At 36.8% G+C, this 19,747-nt stretch overlaps 1 protein-coding gene across 3 annotated transcripts in view; it reads right to left on the bottom strand.

Moving 5' to 3' along the window:
- The window catches only part of exoc2 (exocyst complex component 2), a 246,433-nt gene that overhangs the window by 104,947 nt on the left and 121,739 nt on the right, over positions 1-19,747 (bottom strand). For all 3 annotated transcript variants that reach the window (XM_073024195.1, XM_073024194.1, XM_073024196.1), the window contains exons 8-11: positions 18,007-18,152; positions 17,843-17,924; positions 11,514-11,616; positions 9,060-9,178 (exon numbers count right to left, since the gene is read on the bottom strand). In XM_073024195.1, the coding sequence (XP_072880296.1) occupies positions 9,060-9,178; positions 11,514-11,616; positions 17,843-17,924; positions 18,007-18,152 (450 nt within the window). The remainder of the gene's footprint in view (positions 1-9,059; positions 9,179-11,513; positions 11,617-17,842; positions 17,925-18,006; positions 18,153-19,747) is intronic.

The following is a 19,747-nucleotide window of genomic DNA, read 5'->3' on the forward strand; positions in this document are numbered from 1 at the left end:
CTAGCTCAATGCTCAACCCAGCAAGGGTTGTAATGGAAAGCTTGCAAGGAGCTAGCCGGATTTAAACCTGAGACCATTCGCTGATGCCACTACACCACCGGATGGCTATTTTTTTGTGTGTGTGTAAAGGGTTCAAAAATATAAGCATGAAGGCTGATTGGTTCTTGCAAAGAGTTTCTTCAAGCTTTCAAATATTTTATAGAAGTGCACTTCTAAACTCATTCAAATGTAGTTACCTGACATTAATAGTGGAGAAGAAATGTGATATTATAATGGTCTCATATATATTCAGCAAACTTGAGGAAATCTATTGAAAGCTTTTACCTGGCTACAAAATGCTTTGGGAAATCCTAACATGATAGATGCTAAATAAATAGGATACTTTTATAATTTTTACAGATTCTGTGAATGAATGTTTGTAACTGGGAAAATATAATTTTAAAATTAATAAAAATATCTATCCATGAGCAAGGTAAAAAAAATAATGCACTTTCCAAAAAGCTACAACACCCTGAATGAGTTGGCAGTTAATACATCAGTTTCAATTGCACAAAGTACAGCACAACCCATAATGTTATTACATTACCCAGCACTTGACTAACGTTAAAAAATGAACTACAAAACAGTTACAGTAGAGGTTTTTTAAAAACTGTAAAATTATCTGGTGCAATAAAAAAACCATGGCAGCTGCATTTATTGTTATCTGGAAAATTATTTGGTTCATATTTTAAACAGAGTGACTCATACTTGAGAAAATAACCTCCTCAGGGAGATAGAAAGAATAAAACATCTGCAAGCAAATTCGCATTAATAATTACTTCATGGAGTACCTTCATTTTTGTAATGAGCTGGGGCTGATTTGTACAAAATTAGCAAAATGCCTTATTCAGTTACGATTATTTTAGAAAACTTTGGCCCATTATACAGTGCCTTGAAAAAGTATTCAGCCTCCCCCCCCCCCCACAACTATTTTCACATTTTATTCTCATTTTCTAAACTTAAAATATTGAGTAGGAATTTTGAGCTAACCTACAGAACACTGTTATCACATCAAAATAAAAACTCCGAATCCTGTCAACAATTTACTAAAGATTAAAAACCAAAATTAAGAGGCTGAAAAAATAATCATCCCCTTTGTAATTACTGCGCTGACTTTACTCAGGTGCAATACTGTATATTATCTCACCTAATTCATTGATGTAGAAAATTGAAAGACAACCTGTTTTCAATGAATTCATAAGCATAAATAATCTCTCTTTCTCTGTAAGGTCCAATGGTATGGACCTTCAACAGACCAAACCAAAATGAAGACAGAAGAACTCCCAAGTCAAAGAAATGTCCGGGAAAGCACAACAAATCTGGGTAAAGGTAAAACACTATCTCAAAGGAACTGAACATACCTTAGAGTTCAGTGCAGTCCACTCTGAAAAAGTGGGAAAAATATGAAACCGCAGCCATACTGTCCGGGTCAGGCTGCCCCTCTAAATTACTCAGCGGTGAAGAATGGCACTTGTAAGAGAGGCTACTGTGATGCTGACAATCACTCTGAGTGAGCTGCTGAAGTCAATGGCTTCATCTGGAGATGAAGTTCATGGCTCCACAATCTCTAATACACCTGTATTTACAACTCTATTTTAAATTATAAATTCAACATTGAAAATTCTTGTAACACAAACAAAATGCTGCAGGAACTCAGGAGGCTAGATAGCATCTATGGAAAAGAGCACAATCAATGTTTTGGGCTGAGACCCTTCAGCATTGTGTGTGTGTGTCAGCATCTGCAGACTTTCTCTTGTCTATGATAAAAAAAAACTCTTACTCCTTTGTTCTACTTCCAGACAGCACAATATGGTAGAGAACTGTACTTCAGTGTGTTACGACTGTGCCACAACTCTGAGGGGCCGAAGGGTACAAAGTAGCCCCCTCCTTTTTGAGAATCGCAAGATCACTATTAATTCAGGTCTGGGACTCAGGAAATAAGAGAGAATCCTCAAGGTTTTGGAATGTCCTGGCCCCTCAGCGATACAAAGCCACGGATAACGGCCATTGTCTCTTGGAGACGGAATTGTGTATTGAGTACTGTACTATTCATTGAAGCCCTCAGGGAATGACCAGAGTGGGCTGGTTGAGGGATTGCATCATCCCAACCTGATTGACATCTGAGACCCTGTGAGTAAGGATAAAAGAGGGTCTGGGGAACAACCCCTTCAGACGCACCAGGAGAAACGCTAGAAATCCCGTGACAGCGTTTAATAGCGACAGCCGGTGGGGTCCCGCGTGTGTCCTTTTCCATTTGCCTTGGAATTGGCGGGCCTTACCACGGAAGACGGCTTAGCTAAAGAAAGAGGCCACCACCAACAAAATTTCGAAGGATCGACATCATAAAAAGGAAAAGCTGGCAAGTTTCTAAAATCTGTCTCTCTTGTCTCCAACCAAAAAGCTGCAGCCTGAATGAACTAAAGTGACATTTATAATTCCATCGGACAATACATTATCCCCTAGACAACGATAGAGCTATTTCTTATTGATTATTATTATACCCGCGCTTTTAGATTTAGTATTGACGACGTATATTATCTGTATGTTTGCATTGATATTATTTTTGTGTATTTTTATCAATAAATACTGTTAAAAATAGTACCAGTCAACGGACCTCTCTGTCTTTGCTGGTAAGTGACCCAGTTACGGGGTTCGTAACAAGTGTACCAGCTGCACTTATTTAAATTTGGCAAGCTTCTTTAATACCATTTGATGTTTTTATTTTCTAAGCACTGTATGCCTGGAATTGTACCCTGTGCACCACGATGTCTTTTTTTGCCATTTTACACTCCCCTTGTGATCATTTGGTAATATATTTTGGCTAGAATCAAAATTAATTTGATAAAATACAATCTTAATTTAATTTATGCTACTATTATGGCAACTTTAGGGAAGATATCTGGGGATATCATTTATAATCACTTGAAAATGACTCATTAAGGGGCCAGCTGCTTATTTGGGACAACTCTTAAAGTAAAAAGTCTGATCGAGAAAAGAACTGGCATTCCATTTGTTTGAAACAAAAATAATGGTTGTTGCAAACCTAAAATAAAAATAGTAAATCGAAGTAAAATGCAATAGTTTGGAAAGCATCTGTAGAAAAAGAAACAGGTTTGGGTCTGAGACCCTTACCAGAAATGAGAGAGACAAATTAGCTTAGGTACCAGAAAACTGGAGATGGCATCCAGTGAAATAAATTGTGTTTTTCGGATAGGGTCAAATTACGTGGCAGTTAAGAGGTTGTTCAGGTTATCAGCCTATGTAATGCATTGTTAACACTGTGATGTCTATGTAGCATTATGTAGTTCACCTTACAAGGACAGCCCATACATATAAGTAGGTAAAATGGGATCACAGACAAAAAATAACCAGTACTAATTCAAATAAAAGAAAGAATGTAATGTAGGAGAGTTCAGTACTGATTTCCATACACTGTAATGCACCTCAGTAAAAGATGAAGTGTTGTTCCTGGAGGCGGCGTTGGACCTCTCTGTAACAGTAGAGAAGGCCACACAGAAAAGTCAGAGTAGGAATGGGATAATGACTTAAAGTGGCTGGTGAATGAATGAAGGCAGTTAAATTTTTGGATAAATCCCCAAGATATAAACCATCATATAGATTTCGAGGAATTAATCTACTGTAGATTAATCTATTGTAGATCATTTTTACTATGCACTGTACCAGCAGTTATGGTCGAAACGACAATAAAAGTTGACTTGACTTGATTAGCTTTGAAGGTAAATGTAGCTCCAAATTACGATGCAGTTATGAATTACAGTGAGATTCTTTTCAGATTACAAGTACTAATACTGTATTTTTCAAAAGATGCCAACCAGTTGGAACAGTTTTGCTTTCAATTCCAGCAGCTAAGTTTATATTATGCACTGAAACTGGTTAAGTTGCATGAATTCACATAATGTTATTCTGGGGTAATGAACATGTCTTGGGTTAACTGATACTATACTTTAAGGTTTTATCGTCACATTTAGTTATAGTTGATTTTTTTTTGAAGCAGGGATAAAATATGATGTGGTCTCCATGACATATAGCAAACTGTTTAGCACATTCCACAAGGAAGCCTCAGCAAAACTGTCTAAAATACACTGGATAAAAGAAAATGGTTCAAAATTAGGAGGAAGTGTGTGAAATGCAAAACATTAAAGAGTCTGCGCTCTATTCAGCCATGCTGGAATTAAGCATATCCAGCCTCAACTGTCCCTTCCCATTAGCAATAATTCAGTCTCCCAGGAGAGGCTTACATATAAAGTTAGATTGAGACTGCTTCAGGAAACACTCCCTAAATCTCAAGGTGATCAAATGAACTGCATGTTACAGAACCTTCCCCAATTTTATTAACCAAATGGTGTTCTGCTCCTACATCATATGTTTGTGCATACCTTTTCCATGGAAGAACTTCAGTTTCCTTGGGAAATTAGTCAGCTACATTTTCTTTAAGTTTGAAAGATCTTTATCCACTCAAGTCATAAATCCACTGAAAGGGTCAATTCAACCAATCTGTCTGGGTACAAAAACGTCCAGCTCGTTCATTATCTGAAGTTCTTCCGTCAAATTTATTAGAATCTATGCTACTCTACATTTATGCTATTGTCCATGAGCCATTCCTCATTGGGAAGACAAAGGTGGAGAGGGTCAGTAACATTAAACTCCTTTGTGTTATTGAAATTGCAGATTAACTTAGCTGCAGTCTTTACTGTGGAAGACACCAGCAGTGTGCCAGAGGTCCATGAGTGTCAGGGAACAGGAGTGAGTGCCATTGCTATTACAAAGGGAAAAAAGTGCTAGACAAACTGAAAGGTTTTAAGGTGGATAAGTCACCTGGAACAGATGTCTACATTCCAGAGCTCTGAAAGAGGTTGTTGAAGAGATAACGGATGCATTGGTCATGATCCTTCAAGATTCACGCTCCCAGAGGTCTGGAAAATTGCGAATGTCACTCCACTCTTTAAGAAGGGAGGAAGACAAAACAGAGGAAATTATAGGCCAGTTAGCCTAACCTCAGTGGCTGAGAAACGTTGGAGTCCATTATTAAGGATGTGGTTTCAGGGTTCTTGGAGACTAATACTAAGTCAAAGTCAGCATGGTTTCTGTAAAGGGAAACCTTGCCTGACAAATCTTTTGGAATTCTTCAAAGAAGTAACAAGCAGCATGGACAAAGGAGAGGCAGCAGATGTCATTTACTAAGATTTTCAGACATCATTTGATAAGGTGCCTCACATGAGGCTGCTTAACAAAATAAAATTCTATGGTATTACAGGAAATAGCCAGCGAGTGGGAATAAGGGGGGGCTTTTCTGGTTGGCTGCCAGTGACTAGCAGTGTTCTTCAGGGGTCAGTATTTGGATCGCAACTTTTCACATTTTTTGTCAATGATTTGAATAATGGAAGTGATGGCTCTGTGGCAAAGTTTGCAGATGACATGAAGATAGCTGGACAGGTAGGTAGTGCTGAGGAAGCAATGTGATTGTAGCAAGACTTAGACAAATTGGAAGAATGGGCAAAAAAATGGCAGATGGAATAGTGTTGGGAAATGTACGATAATGAATTTTTGTAAAAGGAACAATCATACACACTATTATCTAAGTGGGGAGAAGATTCAAACATCAGAGGTGCAGAGGGATTTAGTCTTCGTGCAAGATTCTCAGAAGGTTAATTTACAGGTTGACTCTGTGGTAAAGGCGGCAAATGCAATGTTGGCATTTATTTCAAGGGGAATAGAATGTAAAAATAAGGAGATAATGCTGAAGCTTTATAAGACACTACTCAGGTCACTCTAGGAGTATTGTCAACAGTTTTCAGCTCCTTATCTCAGAAAGGATGTATTTTCATTGGAGAGAGTCCAGAAGAGGTTCATGAGGATGATTCCAGGAATGAAGGGGTTAACACATAAGCGTTTAGCAGCTCTGGGCCTGTACTCATTGGGATTTAGAAGAATGCGTGGGGATCCCATTGAAATCTACTAAATGTTGAATGGACTAGATAAGGTGAATGTGGAGAGGACTTTTCTCTGGAGAGGGCAATCAAAAGTGGAGGACAGAGCTTCAAGATAGAGGAGCGACCTTTTGGGGGGGGCTGGGAAACAAGAACACCCGGAGAAACCACACAGTCACAGGGAGAACGTACAAACTCCTTACAGTCAACAGCAGGAATCAAACCTTGATCTTACAACTGGCACTCTAAAGCTCTGTGTAACCGCTAAGCTACCATGCAACCGAATCAATAATAAAAATTAACAAAATATGCATTGCACTCAACGTTTTCCACAGAGTCGACTATCCAGTTCAAATGAATTGATTCACCATTCTTACATCCGCCCCCTAGTGTACAAATGGTGCATCAGGAGTGACTGCTCCACTGCTGGACCCAAACTCAAGTCAGGAGCAGACAGTCTAAATGCATACATCTGACCTTCAGAATTTCTCACACATATATAACATGCATATTATCTATGCCATGCCAATTCCACGATTCTTAAAAATTAGCCTTTGGAACTGCTATGATCAGTGAATGAGATTCAGTCAAATGCATGTACTTTGCACTTTATTTAACACAAAACAAAAATTTGACAATCAATTTTCAATTTCTGAAGATTCTGCAGAAAGCAAGTAAAAACATTGTCTGGAAATTATGATAATAGAATAATAATGTCTTTGATGTTTGAAAACAATATTGCAAGGCTAGCCTCCTAAATCAGAGTATCAGATTTACTGTAAAAACATGAAATTGTATCATTTAATTGTTGACCCATCACATCTGTGTAAATTCTCTGATACAATCCAAATCGATTCTCTTCCCTATTCTTTCTCTTAGTGATTGCCCATTTTCCTATGGAATCCACTTCCACCAGCTATTAGGCAGTGCACTTCAAATCAAAAACTTTACTGCATTTCTGTTATCTCGCTGGTTATTGTAAATGTTTGCCCCTTGTGCCACTGCAAGCAATACTTTTTTAAAAATTCAACCATTTAAAACATATGCATCTCTTCAATTTTAAAATATTCCAACATTTTTAAATGCGACAAACTTTTACATATACATCAATCATTAAAAAGAAACAGTCTCACAATTTAATGATTGGTTCTTCTGATGCCAAGATTTCACAAACCATTATAACTGATTCTTGGCTGACCTCTGTAGTTACCAAGTGATGACAAATTAATGGACGACTTTCAGTGGTGGCCTTATATGGCCTTGTATGTGCATGTAGACCTTCATCTGGGTCATCATTGACATGCAAAGAGCTATGGAATGTCATTTAATTTGCATATGAGGTACAGACTAACATTACTACAATAAATAAAATCATATCATTGAGTGGGAACAACTGTATAATGATAAGTGCTTTCATTGCATCAATTACACCAACATTTAAAATTAACTATTACAAATTTGGAGCTTCTTTCCTTCAGGTATTAACGATTGTGTTAAGTGTCATATTTAAAACATGCTGTTTGTCTTACATCGCTGCGTCCCCTCTCTATATTTTGCCTTTTCTACCTGACTTAACTATCAAATTGACTTTACTTTCTCAATTTTCAAGGAGCGGTGCCTTAGGAAGGCGCCATCCGTCAGTAAGGATGCCCATCACCCAGGACTTTCCCTCTTCACACTGTTACCATCAGGAAAGATATACAGAAGCCTGAAGGCAGACACTCAGCGATTCAGAAACAGCTTCTTCCCCTCTGCCATCTGATTCCTAATTGGACATTGAACCCGTGAACACTACTTCACTATTTTTTCATTTCTGTTATTTTGCAATACTTATTTTTATCTTAAATATATATATTACACACACACACATATATATATATATATACATACACACGAAAACTATAACTCAGTTTTTTCTCTATGTTTATTTATCATGTATTTCATTGTACTGCTACCATAAAGCTAACAAATTTCACAACATATGCCAGTGATATTAAATCTGATTCTAATACTGTTTATTAAAAAGATATATCACTGACCTTTTTTCTTACGCTGCAACAGTATTAGCTTGCACTTTCAGCAGACTGCCATGGAACTCCTAAGGTGAAGCAATGTCTAACAGCAGATGTTACTAACTGCCTTTCTGCAGCAAAATCTGAGCCACTATAATCACACTCTGCACCCTACATGCATTGCCGTGAACAACGGTATGAAAGATAGGTATTTACACTAACACTTTATAAATGGTTGCATGAATGAAGGTTTTCTTAATCTCCCATGTTGAATTTTATAACATGAAATTCAACTCAAGGTACTGAGAGCCTTATTTATTTATGAAGTGTATTCTAGATTAAGTCTTCAGCTTATAAAATAGAAAAAAAGAACATGAGAGCCAATGGAATAAAAATTCACCCCGTCATTTACACAGAATGTAATTAGTTGAGCAGCAGTTGAGCCAATGTCTATAGCAGAGTACAACACTAATCCATTACAGTGTTTCATGCAAGTCACCAAAGCTTTCATTATTTTTATATTCCACAAAGAGTGCTGATGGAACTATTACTTTAGATGTGAATTGTCATAAATAAACCAGTTTGTCAATTAATAACTAGCATTAATTTGAAAAACGGGCAATGATTATTGGGAGAATCTTAGCCAGCAAATCAATGCTTTCAGTGGAAAAAAAAATTAACCAAATACACTCACATGATAGATGTTAAGATCATAAATAGCAAGGTAAACAATATAATTTTTTTTAAATTTTCATGATTAGTTTAAGATAGTACTTCAACCAAATCAGCCCTAAATGACTTGTAAGATAATGTGTATAAGACCAAGCAATGTATTTTGATCTTATGGCATGATACCTGGAACAAAGTTTGGCATCACAGAAAGCAGGCACAGCAAATCAGTTCAAAATCATTACCGTATTGATAAGCGAATTTTAGTAAGTATACTTAATAGAAACCTGACAGATCATTCTTTATGAATATCTTCTCTAAAATGTTGCAATGACAATGCACCAATGAAAAAAAAAACAATTAAAACTTTATAAATGTCAAATAATCTTACCCTTTTTTCCTTTCACATAATTCTCCCTGCAGCTCTGCATAAGCTGCAGGATCCACTTATGCTGGGCCATTATACACTTCCAGGCAGGGTCACCTGGTGTGTGGAGATCAGATAGGTATCTGTAAATATGTTGGATAAAATGATTATAATCATGTTAAGCTTCTTCAAAACAAAAAGGTTTTCAAACTGGAACTCATTATTTCCTTTTCCACCAACTCTGTCTTGTGAATACAGTCACTTCCAAAATTCCAGTTTTTGGAACCAAGATGTTAATAGTAATGCTAATTAGGAAGCATCTGGAAGTGAGTCAATTCTCTCTTCATTACCAAAGGACAATGCAACAAAACGCAAGGTTCTAACTTCTAAGACAGTCAAAAATCACCTACACTTTGCACTCTATGTAGATATGCCATACAACACAAATTTAACCACTGGCTGTAGATACACAAAGTCAGTGCTGGAATTCATACTGCCATTGTGGCAAATCAGCTTTCCTTTATACACTTAATCATCATGATGTATAGCTAGACCAAACAAAAAATCACTTTATATGAAACAGCTTTAATTCTTCACATGGAGGTAAATGATTCAGATCATTCCAGCCTTCATCCTGGCCATTCTCAGAATAAATCTGAGGGTCCTAATTGACCTCCAGCTGAATTTTTAACATTAAGACTCATATGGATTGTACATATAGTTGCATACAATCATTATGAGCCTTAATGTTAAAAATTCAGTTCTTTTTTCTGTGAGAATTTCAACATCTAAGTGGTAAGCTCTAACAGTAAATGATTCCATAATTACCGAATAATAGTAGCTTTGCTGGAACGTAAACAAATAAACAAGTAATTAAAGTGCTTCTAAGGTGCTCTCTCACAAACTCCATTCAGGACTGATATTTGATAACCAGCATGAAATTTAACAACCTAGATGCTACCAAATAGAATCTTGCACTTTTCCTTAGAAAATAAACTTAATGGTCCTGTGTTTAAATACATTGATGAATCACACAGGCTGAAGATCAAAGGTTTCAGTTGTTGATCTACAGCTGAAGCAGGAAACACTGGTTAATCTAGCATAGGTAAGGGTCAAAACAAAAATCTCTATTGTTGATGTCAAAAAGATTGAAAGGAAATGGGAATCATGCTTCTGTTAGGTGTGACTTGAGTGGGGGGGGGAAGAAGAGCTGGCACATTTTAAGTAAGCTTCCACAGATGTGTCAATATTACTCTTCAAATCTCTCAAAAGAATATTGCCCCCCTGAATAAGACTGCTAATTTCCCTTAAGAATGTCCTTTAACCAAGCAGCATATTGCAGTGTGAAGTCAAACGAAAGACCATTAAGAATTATATCATAGGCCACTATGTAGATTGTGCCAAGGAACCTTGCAGAAGTGTTAGCTCTGAAGCACATTTTTCCTGCATGACAAGAGAGTTTTGTGATTCATAGCAAGTAAATGCAAAAATGAAATATTCATACTGGCCTTGCTTAGGAAAGATGCATAAAAATAGGAAAGTACAATTCTTGCACTGTCTTTATTTTGAGCTCTCTCAAATGAATATTTCTCCCACTAACATTTTTTTCCTTGTATTATTAATATTATTGCTCTTTCAGATGTATTTCTGAAATCATGGAGGTAATACTGGAAAATAACAAGACGTTGACTGCCAGCAACCAATGCAGAAACATATTATAAAAGTCTAGATCACCTGCCATTGCCAGTAAATAGCCCAAAAAATTCATAACCTTTTAAAAAAAATAAATGAACATTTGGAAGTAAAATATTTACATAGCAAATTCTTGTCACAGACTGCAATGCTTTTTCTATCTTCAAAACCACCTGAACAGTCTTATAAGTGAGGCTCAGTAAATTTTACAATATTAAGGTTGAATATACTTCAATAAAGTTGAGTCTTTATCTGAAAAAAATCATATTCCAATAACAATAGCTCAGCTTTCAATCCATGAACTTTACTGACTACCAACAAAAGTAAGATATATAGATATTTAAAGCTTTAAGTTTGGAGCCATGAGGCAGCTATAGTAGCAGAAAACTGACTGAAAGAAAATTTAAACTTGTCCAATATTTACATTAATAATATCTAGTTCTACCAATCATAGTTTATTTTTTATCCACAAAATAGTCCACGAGTTTGAACAGTCAGGAGGACAGATTGAAATTCAGCTATTTTCAACAACAAACTCCTTAATTTTCTCTTCCTACTGACTTGTTCAGTCTGAATATAACTACTTTCTATCTTATCATTTTTATACCCAACTAGTCTTTGTTCTGTACCTCCTTCTCCATACCAAGTTCACTTATTCCTGTCTCCATAACATTGTCCATCTCTACACCTGACTTAGATCCATATTGGGAAAACTTGGATCTTACTTCTAAGCTACAAACCAACAGCCACCACTCATTTCACCACCTTCCCTCACCAGTGCCATACCTTATATATCTTTTCTGATCATGCAGAGTTGATGGCATCTCAAGTAACTTGTCCATCAAGAGGGTCCTCAGTGCATCAATACGTGTCTCTACTTCAGCATAAACTAATGAAAGAAAAATATTAAAGGCATATATTATTAACAGACTAAACTATAAACTAGAACAACCAAAGTCCAGTTGGTGTTACACCACCAGGGGAACAACATTACCTAAAAGGATTGAATCATCTCAAAAATGTAGTTCATTCTCTTAGGACAGATGCTGAAATTGAGCAATGAATGTAGCATTATTATGGTTGTCAATGACCCAAGTGCAAAAATTACTATATGGGATGTCACATGAATATTTTCTTCAAAATGAAACAGACAACCTTGGTCGACTTATTTTATGGATTTTCCACAATACAATTCTAAAGATTCTTCATATTCTTGCCGTAGAAAACCTAATATGCTATAAACTGTTCTGTAACAACAGATGAAAATGATGGAAATAGTCAGCAAATTAGGTAGCATCTGTAATCAGAGAAATAGAGTTAATAATTCTGCACAATGACCTGTCAATATAATTGGAGAATGTTAGTTAAAAGGTGTTTCAGTTGCAGAGAAAGGGAGAGATAGAGAGAACAAAAGGGAAAAAAGTGAAAGGGGGACTAAACAATACAAGTAGTGGTTGTGCAAACTCAGAAAGGGTGGTTAGGATTGTTACGGTAATTACAATTTATCTGTCTGGAGGAGGTGCAAGTAGAAGGAAATAAATCATTAATGGAGGAGAGAGGGAAACATATCAAAGCTAGATCTACAGCCTCAGACCTAAAAAAAAATTGATAAGGAGACAAAGCTAGTGAGGAAGCTCAACCGCATGTTTATCTTAAAATTCTTTGAGATAGAGGTGTAAGAGAATGAAACTGAAGCTTCTCATAAGTAAACACAAAGTACACTGCAGATGCTGTGGTCATATCAGCACGAACAAATAAGCTGGAGGAAATCAGCAGGTCGGGCAGCATCCGTGGAAATGAACAGTCAACATTTCCGGCTGAGACCCTTCGTCAGGACTGAAGAGGGAGGGGGCAGAAGCCCCATAAAGAAGGTGGGGGAGGCTGAGTAGAAGGCTGGTAGGTGCCAGGTGAAAAACCAATCAGAGGAAAGATCAAGGGGTTGGGGAGGGAAAGCAGGAGGCAGAGTGAAAGTGGGATAGGGTAAGGGAGGGGGAGGGAATTACCGGAAGTTGGAGAATTCGATGTTCATACCAAGGGGCTGGAGACTACCCAGACGGTATATGAGGTGTTGCTCCTCCAACCTGAGTTTGGCCTCATCAAGGCAGTAGAGGAGGCCATGTATGGACATACCCAAATGGGAATGTAAAGCAGAGTTGAAGTGGGTGGCAACCGGGAGATCCTGTCTGTTGTGGCGGATGAAGCGGAGGTGCTCGATGAAGCGGTCCCCCAATCTGCATCAGGTCTTGCTGATGTAGAGGAGGCTGCACCGGGAGCACCGGATGCAATAGATTACCCCAACAGACTCACAAGTGAAGTGTTGCCTCACCTGGAAGGACTGTTTGGGACCCTGAATGGTGGTAAGAGGGAAGGTGTACCAGGTGGGAGATCTGTGGGAGGGATGTGTGGACTAGGCAGTCGCAGAGGGAACCATCCCTGCGAAAAGCGGAGAGCGGTAGAGAGGGAAAGATGTGCTTAGTGGTGGGGTCCTGTTGAAGGTGGCAGAAGTTGCAGAGGATAATATGCTGGATCCAGAGGCTGGTGGGGTGGTAGGTGAGGACAAGGGGAACATGGTCCCTGTTATGGTGACGGAAGGATGGGGTGAGGGCTGCAGTGCGGGAAATGGAGGAGATGCAGGTGAGGGCATCATTGATGACGGCAGATGGGAAACCACAATTGTTAAAGAAAGAGGACATTTGAGATGTCCTGGAACGGAAAGTCTCATCCTGGGAGCAGATGCGGTGGAGATGGAGGAACTGGGAATAGGGAATAGCATTTTTACATTTGGCAGGGTGGGAAGAGGTACAGTCGAGGTAGTTATGAGAGTCCGTGGGTTTATAGAAGATGTCAGTGGACAGTCTGTCTCCAGAGATGGAGACCGAGAGATCGAGAAAGGGGAGAGAAGTGTCTGAGATGGACCAAGTGTATTTGAGGGTTGGGTGAAAGTTAAATGCAAAGTCAATGAAATTGACGAGCTCAGCATGGGTGCAGGAAGCAGCACCAATGTAGTTGTCAATGTAGCGAAGGAAAAGTTGGGGAACAGTACCAGTATAGATTTGGAGCATAGACTATTCCACATAACCCACGAAGAGGCAGGCATAGCTGTGGCCCATGCGAGTGCCCATAGCTACACCCTTGGTCTGAAGAAAGTGGGACAAGCCAAAAGAGTAGTTATTAAGTGTGAGTACCAGTTCCTTACCAGCTTCTGATAAGAACTGATTGTTGAGGATCAGAAAGAGGAAGTTTACAAAAGACAGTGAAAACATGCAATGCTGGTAGCGATGGGGTGAAATGAAAGTAAAGGGAAAGGAAAACTGAAGAATTTGAAAGTTGGTTAAGTAAACTGGTGCTGTTGAAATAAGTCAAGAGCATGCACTGCATAAAGTTTGAATTTGAAGCTGCAACAACAATAGTGATTAAAGGTTGCTTCTTATCACATCTTCAGAGACTGGATGTCCTCTTTGCAGAACACTTCCACGTAGTCTGCAAGAGTAATCTTAAGCTTCTACTGTATCTCTCTTTAATTTTTCATCTCACTGTGATCCCGCCTTTTGGCCTCAGATTCCAGCATTTGCAGTCTCTTGTGCAACCGCATTTCAGTTTGCATCGGACTGGAAAAGGCCATTAACTGGTAATGCTTGGAGACTCATGAGACTGCAGATGCACACAAAAACTGCAGGCACTCAACAGGACCCGCAGCATCCATGGAGGGAAATGAAAAGCTAACATTTTGACACTAGATCGACTGAGTTCCTCCAGTTTTTTTGTGTGTGCAACTGATAATGTTTACTATGTTTTTCTCTCTTCACGTCCTAATGATCTGATACCATTCTGTTTCAGATTTCCAGCAACTGCAGTGTTTTACATATCACATCTGAAAGATCATTTGCATAATAACCATGTTCATTAATAGTTGAGAAGTGTAATGCATCCTAAAAACATCATTTAAATTAAGTAGCTTGGATTTTCATCTTAAAAGGCTTTATCCTAAATTCTAGCCACAAATGTGGTGACCCAGTAGCTCTCTATCCCACAGCTACTACAGAAAGGACTTGGAGGAAAAGCAGTCATTTTAAGTTTGAAATCAAGAAGAATATATATGTGGCTATTTATACTGAGCTAGATATCGTAGTTAATAATGCAGGGGAAGAAGCTATCAATGCCCTTAAAGAAACGTGCTCCCAAAACTTTAGACATAACTGAAAAAAATTTGATAGCATCAGACAGCTAAGAGAATATTTCTAATTCAATTTTTAACCTTTTTAGTAAGGTTAATGGATTTCACAACATATGCCGGTGATTCTGATTCTAAATAACAATTTATACATAACCATTAGATAAAAGCTGAATTATCAAGAATATTTAACAAACCAACCCATTTAAAAATTATTCTCAATATAAGTTCAAAGATCAAAATAAATGTTATTATCAAAGTACATATTTCACAATATAGAACCCTGAGATTCATTTACTTGTGGGCATATTCTACAGAATAGTAACTATAATAAGATCAATGAAAAATCAAACAGAGTTCAGAAGACAACCTGAGCAAATGCAAATATAAATGGCAGTAATAAATAACGAGAACATGAAATAACAAGATAAGAGTCCTTAAAGTGTGATCATCGGTTGTAGGAACATTTCAATGAGGGAGCAAATGACTGTAGTTACTCCCTTGTATTCAAGAGCCTGATGGGTATATAAAATTTAAATTTAAAGGCCAGCAAGATTGTAAAGAAGAATTATGGCTTAATAATCTGGCAAAACATTGGGTAGATCTAATTCAATAAGGTATAGCATTTTCCAAAAATGAATTTAAGACCCTACAGATGCTGGAAATCTGAAATAAGTTCTGGTACAGAACTTGCTGGAAACACTTAACAGCTTGGGCAACATCTGTAGAAAAAGGAGGAGTTAATGTTTCAGGTTGAAGCTTCTTCATCAGAACAGGGAAAGACAGAAAACACTTGAATTTTAAATTTCAGCGAGTTTCGGGGAAGAATATAATTAAGAGGTAATGACCTGTTAAAATTGCACATTCCAGCTCATAATACTCTCTGAATAAATGTTGGCATTTGAACCCTGACAATCATTTCTGCAAAACTGTCTTAACAAAATTTAGCTAAATCAATTGGCCACTGGATAAGTATGCTGCAACAATGTTTAAAGATCAGTTGATAATTAACATAATCTGCATTTTTGTACAACTATAATTGTTGCCAGTTATAAAGAAAATTAAATTAAGATATATTACATGTTTTCCTGAGGTTCCATTTTTAAAAACTGTATTCTAATCAATCCATCATAATGGTTCCTTTCTATACTTGCTGGGAGTACCTATCTTGTTTTTCGCAATAAATAAATGAACAAGTATAATGATTTTGTGTTATTTATTTAATTGGGTTCTCTTTATATAGCTTTAGGACTTGTGTGAAGAGTTGAACACATCTTAAGTTATATTTATGCAGAAATAGAAAAAAAATTTACAGGGTTCGCAAACTTATGAGCACCATTGTATATACACATAAACAGTTGCAAGAAAAAGTTTGTGAACCTGGTTTTCTGCATTACACGTAAAATGTGGTTTGATCTTCAGCCAAGTCACAATAATATACAACACAATCTGTCTAAACTAATAACTCATAAACAATTGTACTTCTCTTCAATACTGAGTACACCATTTAAACAATCACAGTCTAGGTTCAAAAAGTATGTGAACCTCTTGAGTAATGTCTTCTACAAAAGCTATTTAGTCAGGTATTGCAATCAATGAGATGAGATTGGAGGTGTGGGTTGTAGAAGTGCCCGGCCTTATATAAAAAGACACACAAAGTCAGTCTGTTTATGTGCACCATATCTCAATCAAAACTGCTTTCAGAGGACCTTAGAAGAATGCAGAGATGCATGAAGCTGGAAAAGGCTACAAAAGCATTTTTAAAGACCTGAGCTTTCATCAGTCCACAGTAAGAGAAATTATCTACAAATGGAAGAAACTCAGTGCTGTTGCTACTCCCTAGGAGTGGGCATCCTGCAAAGATCATACCATCAGCACAATGCACTATACTGAAGGAAATTGTATCAAGACATTTTACAGGAGAATGTCAAGGTAGCGGTCCATCACCTGAAGCTTAATAGAAATTGGCTGCAACAAGGCAATGATCCAAAACACAAGAGTAAATGGTTGAAATAGAAGAAAATTCATGTTTTGCAATGGCCAAGTCCGAGTCCAGCCCTTATCCAACTGAGATGCTGTGGCATGACCTGAAGAGGGTTGTTAGTGCAAGGTATCCCAGAAATATTGATGAACTGGAAAAGCTTAGTACGGAGGAATGGTCTAAAATTCCTCCTTATCGTTGTGCAAGTCTGATCAGCAGCTACTAGTAAGGTTTTGTGGAGATTATTGCTGCTAAAGGAGGTTCATATTAAATACAAGGGTTCACATACCTTTTTTCAGCCTAGACTATGTATGATTAAACAACGTGTTAAATAAAAACTCGAAAAGTAGAGTTGTTTATATGTTATTAGTTTAGGCAGCCAAATTCTTTATATAACAAAACTCTGTATATCCTTGTTCAAGACATTGATTGTGTCTCATTGTGTAATACAGTGGCAATGCTTGGTTACCTCACACCATAGTAAACATAGTAGCTCTGTTAAATATTCATGGGATTTACTGGAATAGTAACAATTAAAAACCTTCAATTATCACAGTAAGTTTAGAACCTGGGAGCTTTCTTTCTAGAAAAATAAACCACTGGAAATGTGAACTAGAGCTTTTCAAATTAGATAGGTTTCAGTGGCATCACAACTACCAAAAGATCAGATGACATGATCTCTGTCAATTAAATGACAGGAACATACTGTATATTATCTACTCATATCAATTAACTTTCAAGATATGCAGTTAAGTCAGAGAGTACACATCTCAACTTGAATTTTTGCAAGTATCACTGACAATAGTAAATATTAGTATTAGTATTTTTGACCACCAGGTTCTCAAACATGATACTAAACATTGAAAAGTCACATGATGTTCAGAACTTTTCCTGTATTTTCCACTAAAGCCTTCACTGAATATAAAGTGTTTCTTACAAAATGAACATATCTGCAGCCCTTACCTTTTTGGAACACGCGAACTTCAGTTTTCCCAAATAGTGACTTAGCCTTTTCATAGTCATTTATAACCACATCATAATCGCCCTGAGAAAATAGGCATCCATTATATATAACAGAAAATCAAAGAAACAGTAAAGATATTTTTTAAACTGTTCTTTAGGTTCACCTTTTGAATGTTTCTTTCAATATTAAGGGGAAGATTAAAGAGAAATTTAAAGCGCTGAAGAACATTCAGTGCATTTCTCGTGGAATCTGCTTTATCTTTGCGCCCCAAAACTTCTTGGAACAGTGTATCAGCAGTATTACTTGCTCCTGAAATGAAAAAAAACACATAAATCCACCTCTATAGCCCAAAATACTGACACCTTCAAAAGGACAAATTCACAATGATCAGAAAATAGATAACATTTAATACATTTTAATGATATAGACAATGTCACTGTACACAAAGCTTTAAGTGATTACTTCTCTGAAAGGCAAAATAAGATTTGGGCTCATGTGTCAGTTCTGGCAGACTTAAGTTTGCATAATTCACAACCAGATTATCATTCCAACAATAACAGTCAGGTAGAAAACAAGCTAAATACACATGATTATAATTACCTCAAATAGTACAACAAAAATACCTTGTGTTTATTTCCATGGTGAACAATACATAGTAGTTTTGAAGTATTTGTATGTTTTAATATTTACATTACATCATATTTTAATATTATTGTAGGATGTATAAACTCCAAATTCCTGCAACACTTTAACTCTTGCAAGTTCAATTAAAAGCAATTTAAGTCTAGAATCAGCACAACTGAAAATAAGAGTGGAGTGTAAATCCATGGACAAGAATCCCATTCTTGACTGCTTTAAATCTGATAAGGCTTTATTTTAAAACTCCACTACAATTGCTGCAATGTAAAATCCATTTCAACCAGTATTAAACTTTAGTTAAGTGAAATAGTAATGCATTAGACAATCAAATAAAGCAACAAACTTAATATCTGACAAAGTAGTCTGTCTTAAATGTGTACTTGGAAACAGGAACATCAGCTTGAAGGCAAAAATCAAAAAAAGTAGCGGCAATTAGACCTTAAGAAATATGCATGAGTGCAAAGTATTTTGGTCACTGCTCATACACGTTTCAGAAACATTTACTGATGTTCTTCCCCCACATTCTCTTGAAAAAAAATAAACAATTTTAATACATATTTTTATTCACTTGTATTTCTATAACCTACAAACTTCAGAATTAGGCAAAAGAACATTTTTTTTTAAAGACCAAAATAGATTGTCACTCAATGTTTCTAGAAACGATTGGCATTATTTGGTCTAGTGACTATACTATAAGCAAAGATAGGAAAAAAGCACATCGATCACACTGGGTGGCTTGCATGCCATTTTCTCAGTCGTCTCTGTGGGTGGCCAGCAAAAAATCAAATGTCTGCAAAGTACTGGCATTTACATCTAGTTTTGCATTATATGCATTATATACAATAGAGTATGGAATTTTATGCATTGATATACCGGTAATCATTTCATGAAATTTATTTCTCTGTTAAGGAAGCTACATCAGTTAACGTTCCTATTTCAAACCAATTGCTCTATTGGATACTTTTAAAGAAATCAGCTCATTTATTCTAGTTTATTTATTCAAGTGAAAGTAAAAGTAGCTGTTTATTTACTGTACATTATCATGATTTATTTCCCTTCCAGCAAACTTTAAGAATGTTAAAGAAATATGTCAAATACAGTACTCCTATTTCAGGACTAAAATAACAAAGCAGCGTCCACCCACTTCACTAAATCCAACTGTGCTTCACTTCCAGGTTTCCTTTGACTTTATAAGAGTTATTCTGAATAATTTTTTAAAAATTCTAAAAATGAAAACTTATTCAGTGGAAGATAGTTGCCAAGCA

This window comes from Hemitrygon akajei, chromosome 20, assembly GCF_048418815.1.
Source record: "Hemitrygon akajei chromosome 20, sHemAka1.3, whole genome shotgun sequence".
NCBI classification, from domain to species: Eukaryota; Metazoa; Chordata; class Chondrichthyes; order Myliobatiformes; family Dasyatidae; genus Hemitrygon; species Hemitrygon akajei.